General features: G+C 52.2%; 4 protein-coding genes across 4 annotated transcripts; 3 read left to right on the top strand and 1 right to left on the bottom strand.

Moving 5' to 3' along the window:
* Nucleotides 1-26: 26 nt before the first annotated feature.
* N7532_005547 (RICIN domain-containing protein) lies at nt 27-476 on the top strand (the record flags this gene model as incomplete). Its single annotated transcript, XM_056618041.1, has 1 exon — nt 27-476. The coding sequence occupies one exon, from the start codon at nt 27-29 to the stop codon at nt 474-476; it is 450 nt and encodes a 149-aa protein (XP_056474200.1).
* Nucleotides 477-2,546: 2,070 nt separating this feature from the next.
* On the bottom strand, nt 2,547-4,093 carry N7532_005546 (integral membrane protein TmpA; the record flags this gene model as incomplete). Its single annotated transcript, XM_056618040.1, has 2 exons — nt 2,547-2,998; nt 3,109-4,093. 2 exons carry the CDS (start codon nt 4,091-4,093, stop codon nt 2,547-2,549), a joined length of 1,437 nt encoding a protein of 478 aa, XP_056474199.1.
* A 2,621-nt stretch (nt 4,094-6,714) lies between these two features.
* afeA (adenylate-forming enzyme AfeA) lies at nt 6,715-8,711 on the top strand (the record flags this gene model as incomplete). The annotated part of the gene is made up of 3 exons (XM_056618039.1): nt 6,715-6,984; nt 7,081-8,192; nt 8,279-8,711. The coding sequence occupies 3 exons, from the start codon at nt 6,715-6,717 to the stop codon at nt 8,709-8,711; spliced, it is 1,815 nt and encodes a 604-aa protein (XP_056474198.1).
* Nucleotides 8,712-9,866: 1,155 nt separating this feature from the next.
* On the top strand, nt 9,867-12,357 carry N7532_005544 (fungal specific transcription factor domain-containing protein; the record flags this gene model as incomplete). The annotated part of the gene is made up of 6 exons (XM_056618038.1): nt 9,867-9,922; nt 10,084-10,732; nt 10,783-10,845; nt 10,899-11,231; nt 11,282-11,731; nt 11,788-12,357. The coding sequence occupies 6 exons, from the start codon at nt 9,867-9,869 to the stop codon at nt 12,355-12,357; spliced, it is 2,121 nt and encodes a 706-aa protein (XP_056474197.1).
* Between the last annotated feature and the right edge of the window lie 151 nt (nt 12,358-12,508).

The following is a 12,508-nucleotide window of genomic DNA, read 5'->3' as shown; positions in this document are numbered from 1 at the left end:
TATACAAACACAAATCGTCCGTCAACATGAAGGCTACTTTCGCTCTCGGAGCCCTGGCAGCTCTTTCCCAGTCTGCCTTTTCTCTTCGCGAGGGAACCTACATGATCGGATCTCCCGCTCTCGACCCTTCTCTGGTCCTGGGTGAGACTCGGACAGATGGTGGACCCCTCGAATTCGCTCCTAGGAATGGCCACCCTGGTCAGACTTGGTTCCTCCAACTCAGCGGTTCAAGCAACCGTGATTTCTTCGTCAACAACACTCTCGGCGGCTATATCAACTGCGGCACCGAGGAGGGCTCCCTCTGCTTCGCTGGAGAAGAGCCCCAGATCTATACTCTCGAGTCTGCCGGCGACAACAAATATGAGTTTGTTTCTCAGGGCTCCAGTTACTTCCTGCGCGTTAATGAGCAGCGGGTTCTTCAGCTTGCTGCCTGGGACCAGAGCCCTAACGAGCAATTCACCCTGACCTCCTCTTAAAGGTATGCTGATGTTGGCATAGACCTTTTAGAACTTCCGTTCTAATGGTTCAATCCAGACTGCCATACTGCTCCATCACAATGCCGATCACACGAGTCTGTCCACGAAAATGATGACAATCACCATGTACCTATCTAAATCTTTATCACCTGCACTACACACTGCGCTAGCAGCTGAAGTAGAAATTGTGAAACATACTTGAGATTATAATTTTTAATTCGCGATGCCCAGACCTGCCAGGCCCATGTAGACCCTGAGGGTAGTAGATCAGTTTGCTGTCGAATTTTATTTAGGGTGGACCTGAAACGGTGCTAAGATCGATTTAAGCAGTGGTGAAAACCCAGCATGCCGAAAATGCAATTTAATAAACTGGGTTTGATATGGTTCGCTTTTTTCGTTCCAAGAAATTGAAGGTTCACATGTGTTCTTCTCGAAGTGCACACAGCAAGTGAAAGCACAGCATTTCATCGAAGTTCTGTCGTGGCTTCTCAGTTCACCAAAGGATCAAAGATTCGTTGCAAAAGCAAGTAACATTGACGGTGGCGACGAGAAGAAAATGTGAATTGGAACCCCATCAAGAAGAGCTCGCTCGAACTTTTCTCCCGCGGGCAAGCTTTGAATCCTGGGGGTTTCATTTTGTCAATCTTGCGCGACGCTAAATTCCCACCAAGAACATCAGAAGGCCGGCAGACCATGTCGCAGATGGAACAGGTAATTCCCATGTGCGCTTCCATGATATTGCCAGTATTTTTGACTTGTCATATAATAATGCCATGTATATCTCTTTCAGTATAACGATACACCTGGTGCGGTCTTATGAAAACACACTAGTGTAGACTTATGCCGCGACTGGAGGCCAAATGCATTTATCAAATTAATGTGAAAGTTCATACTGTAATCACTGATCGGAGCCATGTGCCTTTGAAGGATCCGGACGAGGATGGTCAATCAAACAATAGAGCACCAGGACGGTTGCCTAGCGGAAGGTGTACGGGAAACGAAGAAACAACCAAAACTTCCTGCGCGCTTTCCTCCACGATCGGAAAATTGACAGGGAGGCCGAAAAGAAGAAGCGCTAACTCAGGCACTGGAATGTGCATAAATAAGTTTCAACGTCCCGGCTGTGACGTCTGAATATAGCTTTACAGAATTTGTGACCCCAACACTTAATAACTTGAATACATATATATCAACCCCTGCGGCGATCAAACATCATGCGGGGCAAGAACCTGAACTTCACGGGCGTCGCTGCGTACTCTACCGGATCGATCCAAATATATCCATTCGTCATTAGCTTCCCGAACTGAAGAACTCCCCGGAAATATCAGCACGAAACAACGGAAGCTTAACCATAGGGTGGTAGAATTTGATATTCGGGCGCTAGCACAACCATAATTGGTGCACTGGTGGGGTTTCGGTTTGCCACGGTTTGCATGAGCCACACGGCCTGAGCACAACAACAACGGACTTCTCATCTTAAACCTGAGAAGTGTCAAGCCTGGTGAGACAGCAGAATGGGTTTAAGAATTGAGTATAATTTTGCACCCACGTGATGTGTCAAAATGCCCCAGCTTTTGATTTTGGGCGAATTAAGAGGGCGGTTTCAGCCAATGAACAGGCGCCTCCATCGGCTGTGGAGCCGGGCGATTTGGAATTTCGATGTACGGGCATCACGTATCACACGGGGTTTGCGGGACCAGAGAGGGCCTGATCCATCGTTTGCATGGGTTGCCCAACGTACACGAGTCTAGCGTACCCCTCCCTGCATACATTCCAAATCACAGATGGGACTCATTTTTAGGGGAATGCAACCGCCCTTTCCCCCTGAACTCATAATGACAGTACTACCCCCCCGCCAGAGACTTTGGAAACGAAGCCAGGACTTCAGCCTGAGCGAAATCATATTGGAATAATAAATAACGCCGAATATTGGTGGTATCAAGGTAAGTCAAATCCCGGAAAATAGCAAACACAAATCATCAACGCCGACGCCCCAGATTCTTACGAGAAGATCTGGATGAAACGAAATTGCAGGCAAGAATCAGACGAACGAGAAACCGGAAAGAACCTTCAAGAATCGAAAATCGGACCATATGCTGGGATCCCGCGCGCTTCGAGCTCATACACAATTCGGCGCGTCAGCATGGGGTTACTGATCACGCACACCGCTTCGGCCTCGAATTGCTTGACCTGACGCTGCACCATCGGGACCATGTCGATACGCCCACACTCGTTGGTGTCCATGACTATCGGACTGGGATCCATCTGGTGCACCATGTCCAACACATCCTGACCGTATGTCTTGAGTGGTGCGCGAGTTTGCCAGACCACCCGGAGGGCCGGTCGGTTGTCGTCACCCAAGAACGACAGACAAGGTCCAATGCCAGAGCCCGTTGTGACGACAATGATTCGTCGGAAGACACGCATGGCATATGCAAAGCCAGTAATGCGCACCCCACGCTTCCAGAGATGGGTGGGCGGGTTCTGGATGCAATCAGCAGTCCAGTCGCCGGCCTTGGACACTAGACAAGAAAAGTTCGGGACTCCATCCTTGTCCGAGGGGGCAGGGTCGGGAAACGTCGCGAAGCCATGCCAGTCGCGCAGGGGGCTTTTGCAAGCGAGATACCCTTACCGAAAGTGGTGGGACGATAATTGAAGTGCAGCCTCACAGCATGGGTGGAGAGGACTTCGGCCCGCACCGGCACCTTGCGCAACAGCAACCATGGATGAACGATGGCCGCCACAGTCACCACCAGGAACCAAAAAGCAGGAAGCGAGACGAGGAAACGGCCCAATGAGACCCCCTCGGCTTGGCTGATCTCATGCGAAAAGACCAACAGTAGCGCAACGAACAGTGCTACGACCAGCCACCCCGAGAAACGGTGGGTGAGTTCGAAATAATCGTGCCGCTTTGCCCGAAACGTGGGGTGTGCCACAACCGGGATCGCCACCAACAGCACGAGAACGATGTAAGCCAGTATAACCGGGGCGGCTGAAAAGCTGACAGTTGCAGCGCCTGCAGCGCCTGCAGCTGTCGGTGCAGACGGTGTCCAGTACTGTTGCGACATCAAGCCAATGAAACCAAGGTACCACACCAAGGCTGCGATCCCGCAGCCGCTATGCACGCCACCATAGTGGTAGGCCTTGGCTGCCCATCGGCGCAAAGGAAACGGCGCAGACCGAGGAATGCAACACACAATGAAGAAGATGGCATTGACCACAAGTGGCTGGCGCGCGAGGCCACAGGCGAGCAAATTGGCGGCGGTGGCATTTACCAATGCGACGAGCTTGCGGTCTGCGACCATGACCCAGGCGAAGACGCCTATATTGGCCAAGATCACCACCGAGAACAGGCGGCGATAGAGAGTCATGGTGGCATACCGCAAGTTAGCAAGTCGCTTGGGTCTGCCTTGAATGGCCTGAGCCTCGAGATCTGTTGGCTGCGCCGGGGGTGTCTGGATAATCGTGGAGCCCATCGAGCTAGCCCGATAGTGGTACTTCTCCTCGACAGTGCCATCGGCGAGAGTCTCCTCGCTGAGAGTGGGTGATTTAGTGACCACTTTCTCCATGGGAGATGGCATTGACTTGGGAACGACGTTTTCTTCCGAGGCCGACATGGCTAGGAAAGGCCTGGCAGTTCGTACTAGATGCCCGTTCAAATTCAAAAGATGACCGAGAGGTGGAAGGAAAAAGGTGTTGGTAATTCGACCAGGATCCCACGGTCATGGGCTGGGGGGCTTTTGAGGAAGACGAGACTAGACCAGGGCCGGCATGAGGTATGAGAATCCTCAATGACCCGAGGTTCCCAGGAGGGCCCGAACAGGAAATGTCCCCTCTGCTGCCTAGTTCCCTATCTGACTCGAGCTCACTTTCTCGCAGTCCAATTATTGGTGGCCTTGGTTGCTGCCCTCGCAGCACGCAGTCCTCAGCGCCCAGCACGGCTCCCCGTTCTGCATCATCCGTCATTATCGTCCGTCCCAATGAGGCAATACCCAAGGTTCCGTCCCACCCTGGCGTCTGCCCTTTTTTGTCTGCTTGCATTGGGGAGATCACAACCTCGTTTGTTTTGCTCGCGGATGCATCGCCGGCTTCCCAAGGTTTGACAGTGTATGACACTATCAAGCCGGGCTGTGATCCCGTTGCTAGTGACTGCTCGACGCCAATGAACGTCCACTTTCCACCCCTCCAGCTCCTCCACCCTTACGTTCAGCTCTCCTACGTCGACGCAGAGCAAGGCGAACATCTCCGGATGGGTCATTATGGAGCCATGTCTGGGAAATAGTGTCCACACCAGTCAATACTCGACCCGGATGACGGGATGTGCCGGAAAGGGAACGATGCCAACACAGACCCAGCACGTCCCCGCCATGGAATGCAACCCAATCAAAGATGGTTGTTCTCACGATCATCGAATTGGGCCACCATCATACAGGGCAAACGTTGCATGCAAGCGAGGCCCCGGCGATGGCCGGGCGAACAGGGCGCATGAGGGCCCTTCCAATAATGCCATCATACCCAGCCGAAAAGACACCAATATTCGGCCGATCAGAGGGCCAAGGGATATCCGTCGGTGAGATCCTTCACCTCAGCCAAGAATATCAGAAGAAATCACGCACCGAGGCAATGGGGTCGGGTTCCAGGAACGTGGGCGGCTATGGTTTCCCGGCATTGCATTCCTGCTGGGTGATTGTTTTTCTTTTTCCCACGGCGCTGTTCCGTGCCCTGTGCAGTCGATCATTTCTTGTGGCGGGGTTACGAGCCCTCACAGGGAGTCTCCATACCTCCATGCATTTGGAAACGGTGATTCCCGATAACCGGAGTGGATCCTTCCTGTGATCCGCGGCCTTGGACTGGGGTGTGCACACTGCATCGGGGTGGCGCACGTTATCACTAGTTGCAAGTCGATCTAGAGCGTCTCCATATACGACGTCTCAGGTCCACGGCAATTGCTCTCCACCGATGAGAGCTCAATGATTGTCGACCGAGTCACACGGAAGGGAGGGAAAGGGTTTCGATAGCGCCCATTCCAGCCTGTTGTCTTTCCCCACTTTGCGCAAGCGGGACGAGCTTAGGATCAACCTGCAAGCGCAACACTATCAAGGCGGGGCCATTCCCGTCGACCCTGCAAACCTATGGACGGCGAGGGGGTGGACGAAGGTGGCCAGCCATTGTGGATGCATTTGCGTACGGTCGACGGGACGTCAGGCATACATGACACCGGGTGGAGACGGACCAGAAGGGCTGGAGCAAGACAGAGCCAGGGTGACGATTGGCAGAGACAGCCGGGAGGAGGGGGACCGCCAGCCCGTGCCTACATCATCGTGGCAGTGGGACAGGGCCGCGCCGGCGCACGCTACCATAGGTAGAATCCTTGTCGCTCAGATCTACTGTCAGAAGACTTTCAGCTCGTGGAGACGTTTCGATTTGACCACCGAGATCGACAATCGTCATTGGGTGATAGATCGAGTCTGCGGGGGGAAAGTAGAGCTCAAAAATGGAGATTTAGGTTATGGAGACCTGGCAGGCTCAGGCGATCGCCGCGGATCCGATCCAGCAGGCGTGCCAGTGCCAAGGAAAGCAGCCTTAGTCAAGGAGCCGTCGCCACTTTGTAAGCATTGTAGGAGTGATCCGAGCGTGTGGCTCAGCTGGCACAAAAAATATGAAAGGGGTGTCGTCGCTAGTGGCTCCCGCATGAGTTGCGCCACTAGTTGTTAGCGTCGAACATGTGGAGTCTGGGAACCGGTTCGACGGTTCGATCACATCACCACTCCCGATCGTAGGGGCTGGATACCAGCTGCAAGCGGGCGCTGGATGGAGCTGAGGTGCTTGTGCTCGAAGCCTTGCGCGTGAAACTATCCACCGTGCAGACATGAGCTCACATCGAGGTGGTTACGTTAAGGAAGTTGAGGTCATGTACTTTTGGGCGAGCAGGAGGAACCAGGGAAAGGAGTGGACCCAGAGCCGCCTTACCTAAGCAGTAGTATTCCAAATTGCACCGTCGCGCCTGCCTCCACCGACTGGCAGGATCGCGCTTGCTTCAGGAAATCAAATCATACTGTTGATGCGCTGCGCTTGAGGAAAAAATGTATATTACACGGCAGGGATCCCTCCCCCCACCACCTCTTCACTCTGTTCATCTCACGATCTATCTCCATCTGATCTTCTCCCACCATCTGTTACTGTTGGGATCTACTTGCTTTCGGATCGACTACATTCTTGTCCATTCCACACATCCACCATGATGGGATTATGGAATCCCCAGACCGTAGTGCCCACTGGCACCGCCGATCCCCTCCTGCATCAACATACCTATCCCGATCTCTTAACGTTCACCTTCTTCGGCCCAACGCCTTACAACCAGAACCAACCACTCTTTATCGATGCTGAAGATATCTCGCGCTCGTTCACAGCCGCTCAGCTCCGCCAGCTGGTCCGGACTCTGATCGCCGGGTTCAAGGCACATGGCGTACAGCCGGGAGATTGCGTGCTGCTGCATTTGGGGAACAGTGTAAGTCCATGTCTATATTCAAGAAAGATTATGGCGGGAACCGGCCCGAATTCCAAATTCTCCGAAGCAGATGCTAATGTGGACTGGGTCTTTTAGATACTCTACCCGGCCCTCTTTTTCAGCATTATCGGTGCCGGTGGCGTCTACATGGGATCGAACCCCCGCAGCCAGCCTCAGGAATTCGACCATATCGTGAGCCTCGCCGAGCCCAAGCTGATCCTCACGACAAGCGATGCGCTGCCTATGGTATTGAACGTTGCGGCCGAGCGTGGTATACACTCCAGCCGCGTGTGCCTGGTAGATGAGCGCGCTGTGGATCATTGCTCCCGGCTGTTTTTGCAATATCCGGTGCGGCGCGATTCCGTCGCTGTCCTTGGCGAGGCACCTCACCTGAATTTCGCGCATCTGTTGAACCACGGCGAGAGGAATTGGATCATGTTCAATAATCCAGTGGTGGCGCAGAACACTCCTGCTGCGATGTTCTCGACCAGTGGCACGGGTGGCCTGCCTAAAGCTGCTATCCTGTCTCATCACGCGATTGTTTCTCACCATCGCTCGATCCAATACGAGGTGCCGTACCCGACAAGTCGCCTCATGTCGTTGCCCATGTTCCATCTCTTCGGCGCCCTCTGGACCCATTTGTTCCCAGTTCGATATGGCCACCCATTGTTTGTGTTGCCACGCTTCGAGATGACGCAGTTCCTCACAACTGTTCGCCGGTATCAAATCTCCGAGACCTACTTGGTTCCGGCCATCGTGCACTCGATCAACCGTTCCTCGTACCCAGTCAAGGACTATCTCCAGTCGTTGTACTATGTGGGCGTCGCTGGGGCCCCTATCGACGGAGCCTCCATGATCGAGTTTCGCAGTCATCTCAACCCAATGGCATTTGCGTGCCAGCTCTGGGGTATGACCGAGGTTGGAGTTGCCTTTCAAACTCGCTATGGTCAGCATGGCGACCCAGGAAGCATTGGTACTCGACTGTCGGGCTACGAAGTGCGGCTAATCGATGAAGATGGTCAACCCGCCTGCGGTGACGAGCAAAAAGGCGAGCTGCAGCTACGGGGCCCTGGATTGCTCTTGGCCTACAAGGGCCGAAACGATGCCAAGGATGCTGAGGGTTGGTTCCATACCGGTGATATCGCTTACAAAAAGAATGGCTTTTACACTATCGTGGGGCGGAGCAAGGAGCTCATCAAGGTGCGAGGGTAAGTCAATATGATACTGTTTCATTTCTGTTTCATGTCAGGACAGTCATGTGGACCAGAATCAAATGTACTAACATTCTTGGCAGCTGGCAAGTCGCCCCCGCTGAGATTGAAGCCGTTCTATTGCAGCACCCTGGGATCAGCGATGCTGCTGTGACGGGCATCAACCTCAGGGATCGCAGCAGCGAGGTGCCTCGCGCATTCGTCGTGCGTTCGCGCGATCCATCTGTCAGCCGTTTGACTGCCGAAGAAGTCTACAACTTCACCCGACAGCGGTTGGCAAGTTACAAATCCTTGGAGGGCGGCGTGATTTTCGTCGAAGAGATCCCGCGCACCCCAAGTGGCAAGATTCAGCGCTATAAGTTGTCACAGATGAATGTGTACCGCGAAATGGTCGCATCGCTTTTGTCACGCCTCCCCGGCCCCGATGTTTCCTCGGCGCCTGTCGCCCGTCCGCTGCCGTCAAGCGCCGATATGCCACAGGTTGGCCTGGCTCCTGAAGGGCGAGTCACTGTCTAGGAGGCAGATGAATAATTTCCCGGAATGGCGTTCTCTTCTTTCGGCCTATGGTCATTTCAGAGGGGGGCTGGTATTGGCACCTGAATGGTTCAGGGTATGGCGTTTTCACTATCGGATTTTATCTCATGGTTCAAACTGCACGGATTTACGTTTTGATGATTTTTTGCTTTCTTTTTCGGCCCTGGGGATTCGCGTTTTACGTTCTTTATTTTGATACCATACACATTCAAGCACAGCTATTCTTAGGTCTCGCGCCTCGCGAAACCGATCCTTTTTCGGAATCATGAATTTCATTGTTCTTCCAAAAGCAAAATCTTCTAGTCCCGACCTAATCTGGTTTTTCCCAGCCGATCTCAGCTGTCGTCCAAACCGATTTTAGTGACCACCGGCAGAAGCAATTATTGCCACACCGCAATAGCCGTGCGTCCACGCGCCGTCGGAGCCGCCCCGCCCAGATCGCAGTTGTGTCACGTAGCCAGCTCCCTGGTTCCTGGAACCTTACTGTTAGGACTGCGGCAGCTCCAAGGGCCCGAGCTCGCGACATCTCTCGTGCGATATGGGTTTCAGCTTGAATGGCCTTGGGAAGGGTCTCCTAGCTGGAACTGACGAGCGGTCCAGTGCTCTGGCTGTGCACCGACACTAAGGATCTGCAATCATCTTGTTCACGCTGCAGCCTTGTTGTGTCTCCCCAGCCTCGACGCCGCGAGGCTAGCTGGCTATACGCCTCGAACCAACCAATCGTCTTCATTTTGCCACTGACTCTCTTGGTCTGGTAAATTTCTCATTTGGGTGACATGCAGCGGATCGGTGGGGAGACGTCAGAGCTAGGCCCAGGAACTAATGAGTTCGAATCCACAATGGCAATCATTGAGCACTGGTCCTCGAATTGTCACAAGTACAATGGCTTGATCCCGTGACGCCCCCATTGAGGTAACTCGGCCGGAGTGGGTCCCATTTGTCATCGGCACAATTTTAGCCGACGGACGCTTTCGCCCCGACCATCGGAGCCGAGAGCCCGATGCTGATGCCATTGCATGATGAAGCCAATATGGAAACGCCTGCAAAAGGAAGAAGACATTAGCATGTCAGAGATGTCGAGCGCGGAAACAAAGAGTATGCAGTATGCCGGAGAAATACCTCAAACATCTCTCTGACATGTCGCTAGTGCAGCGACAGGCGACCTTGCGAGAAATGCACGCAGGCCGACAAAGGTACGAGAATTTGAAGTCGACTGTATGGATGTATCAACTAAGCCATTTGTTTGACAGAGTGTGTCTCAAGTGAGCCGGTATCTCGAAGGCACCGTTTTAGTGCAGAGTAAATGGCCCCGGCCTTTCTTTGCCGAAGCTGTCTGCTGAACTCATCTCTACAGGTATACTCGATTGCTCGAAGATAAGGTTGCGGAACTTGAGGCTCAATCACTCGATGCTGGACAAAATGGCTCATTCGCAAGACAAACGTCCCCGCAGAGCTCCTTGGCTCGCGGCGAACGCCCCGAACACCATCCTCATTCCGTTCCAACCCCCAACACCCCTGGAATAATTCCTCCTTCATTCCAGCTCAATGAGGGTCTTTCTGGTGTAGAGAATCGAACGGCTGAGAGATTTGCCGTTCCGACGTGTGCGGACTCGAACATTCCATTTTCATCGCCTCTCGATGCCACGATGTCAAATACGTCTTTAGACATTGATGACAGATGCGGCCATTCGAGTCTCTTCGTTAACATCTTAGCTGCTTTAACGACTGGCAACCCGTGCGGGATACCTATTACGTCAGATGAACCACTTCGAGATGTGAGAATCTCTACAGCAGCGCCGTCAGGTCTGCTAAAGCGCACCTTTTGCCTTTCCGACGATATTGGTGATGCGCTCATTGATATCTATCTTCAAAGAGTCAACCCACGATATCCATTTCTCCATGTCGACACCTTCATCGGCTGGTACAAATCATGGAAGAATATAAGGTTTAAAGATCCCACTGCGGATCAGAAAGATCGATGGATGGACTTTTTCGTGGTCATGGTATGAATGTCTCTCACATTTGTCTTGCAAAATTCTAACATGCATACTAGGTCCAAGCTGTGAGCATCCTACTTACCCCACAAGTGTCCCAAAGCAGCATATGTACTTCCCAAGTGCGTTTCATGGCCCCGCTAAGAATGCCGCAAACACAGAGCTAACAATACAGACCTTGTACAACATGGCTATGAAATTCTTGCCATTTATTTTTATAAAGTCCGATCCGATATTGAGTGTTCAAGCATATCTGCTATTGACTCTGCATGCTCTGCATTCTCCATCGTCACATATGATTGTTTCCATGGTATCAGCGACCATGCGCCATTGTGCCATCAATCAACTACACCTTGCCGAAAACGAGCCGAAGGTTCCGTTTCCATCGTTCTCTCTCGAAGTCCAGATTCGACGAAGGGTCTTTTGGTCTGCTTATGCTTTAGATCGTCTGATCAGCTGGATTTATCATATTCCAAATAATCTAATTGACGAGCACATCACAGTCGAGGTACGTCTGGGGTTACTTCAAAAAAATAAAACATTAGTTAACGGAGTTAGATGTTTTCAAATGTCGAAGATACGCATCTCTATCTCGACACGACAGAAATGGACCAGGACGTGGCAGCAAGCCTGCCTCAGAGAACCCGTATATCTCCAGCACTGCATCTTATACGCTGCAGATGTATCCAGTCACGGATAGTCAGCACAATGATGCGCTCCGACTTTTCCAAGATCAACTCGTCACCTGCATGGAGAGAACATATGCTGGAAGAGCTGGAGGCTTGGAGAACCCAGCTGCAGCGCCTAAGTCATCGAACCTCCCGTGGTTATCTGAGTGATAGATGGGTCGGGATGGCCTATAATTATACAATTCTTCTACTACATCAGCCCACGAAGCAGAATGTCTGCGGGATGTTTGGAGATCGATCTGTGCGAGCAAGCGTGCAGATTATGTTGACTTTCAGGGAGTTTCAAAAAGATCGACAGACAGCCCAACTATGGCCCGGAGTAAGCTTTTTGTGAAACTAGAGAGAAGAGCTTGGTGACTAACGGAGAAATCTCAGCTTCTGAGCCAGTTCAACGTCGGGTTAACTTTCCTATATTGCTTTTGGGCAACCCCCGTACAATACAGAACTTCTGCATACAAAACAAGAGAGGCATCCGAGGCATTGCGTGCATGCTCAATAAGCTTAGCAATTCTCGCCGAGCGCTGGGTGCAAGCTGAGCCTTTACGCGACGTCTTCGAGATTCTCGCCAAGGAGATACCACTGAAGGAGACAATACATGATGACTCATTTCCCAGGCCTATGGCTCCAGAATCTGTGGCTCAAATCAATTCTCAAATCGACTGGATACGCTCAGTCGTCAAGAACCGGGGAGTGCTACGAATGCTTGAAGAGATGATCACTGAGGAATTTCCTTCGAGTCACGTCGAGCAAACCGAACGACGAACAATTGAAAGCACCCTTGCACATGATACCGGAGAGCATCTTTGTCCAGAGCACTGCTCATTATTTCCCGGCACAGTTTTTCATAATCCCATAACCAGCGCGGGTGACATTCCGGGAGAGTATAATGCTGCATTCGATGACACCCTCATATTTCCTGCTTTATTTGGCTCGGTCGAGTTTTAGGGCTATATCCGAGTCAAAATAAGAAATGCTGTTCAAGATGTGTATTGCTTCAGTGTTGTCGGAGACGTTGAGAGTCATCTTTCGGACATTCCGCCCCGACGGCTCCACATCGGAGTCACTTGCCCCGACGATGACTTTCACCACTCCAACT

This window comes from Penicillium argentinense (genome assembly GCF_028826775.1).
Source record: "Penicillium argentinense strain IBT 30761 chromosome Unknown utg000005l_segment0_segment0, whole genome shotgun sequence".
Classification (NCBI taxonomy): Eukaryota; Fungi; Ascomycota; class Eurotiomycetes; order Eurotiales; family Aspergillaceae; genus Penicillium; species Penicillium argentinense.
This window is presented reverse-complemented; position numbering and strand designations above follow the sequence as displayed.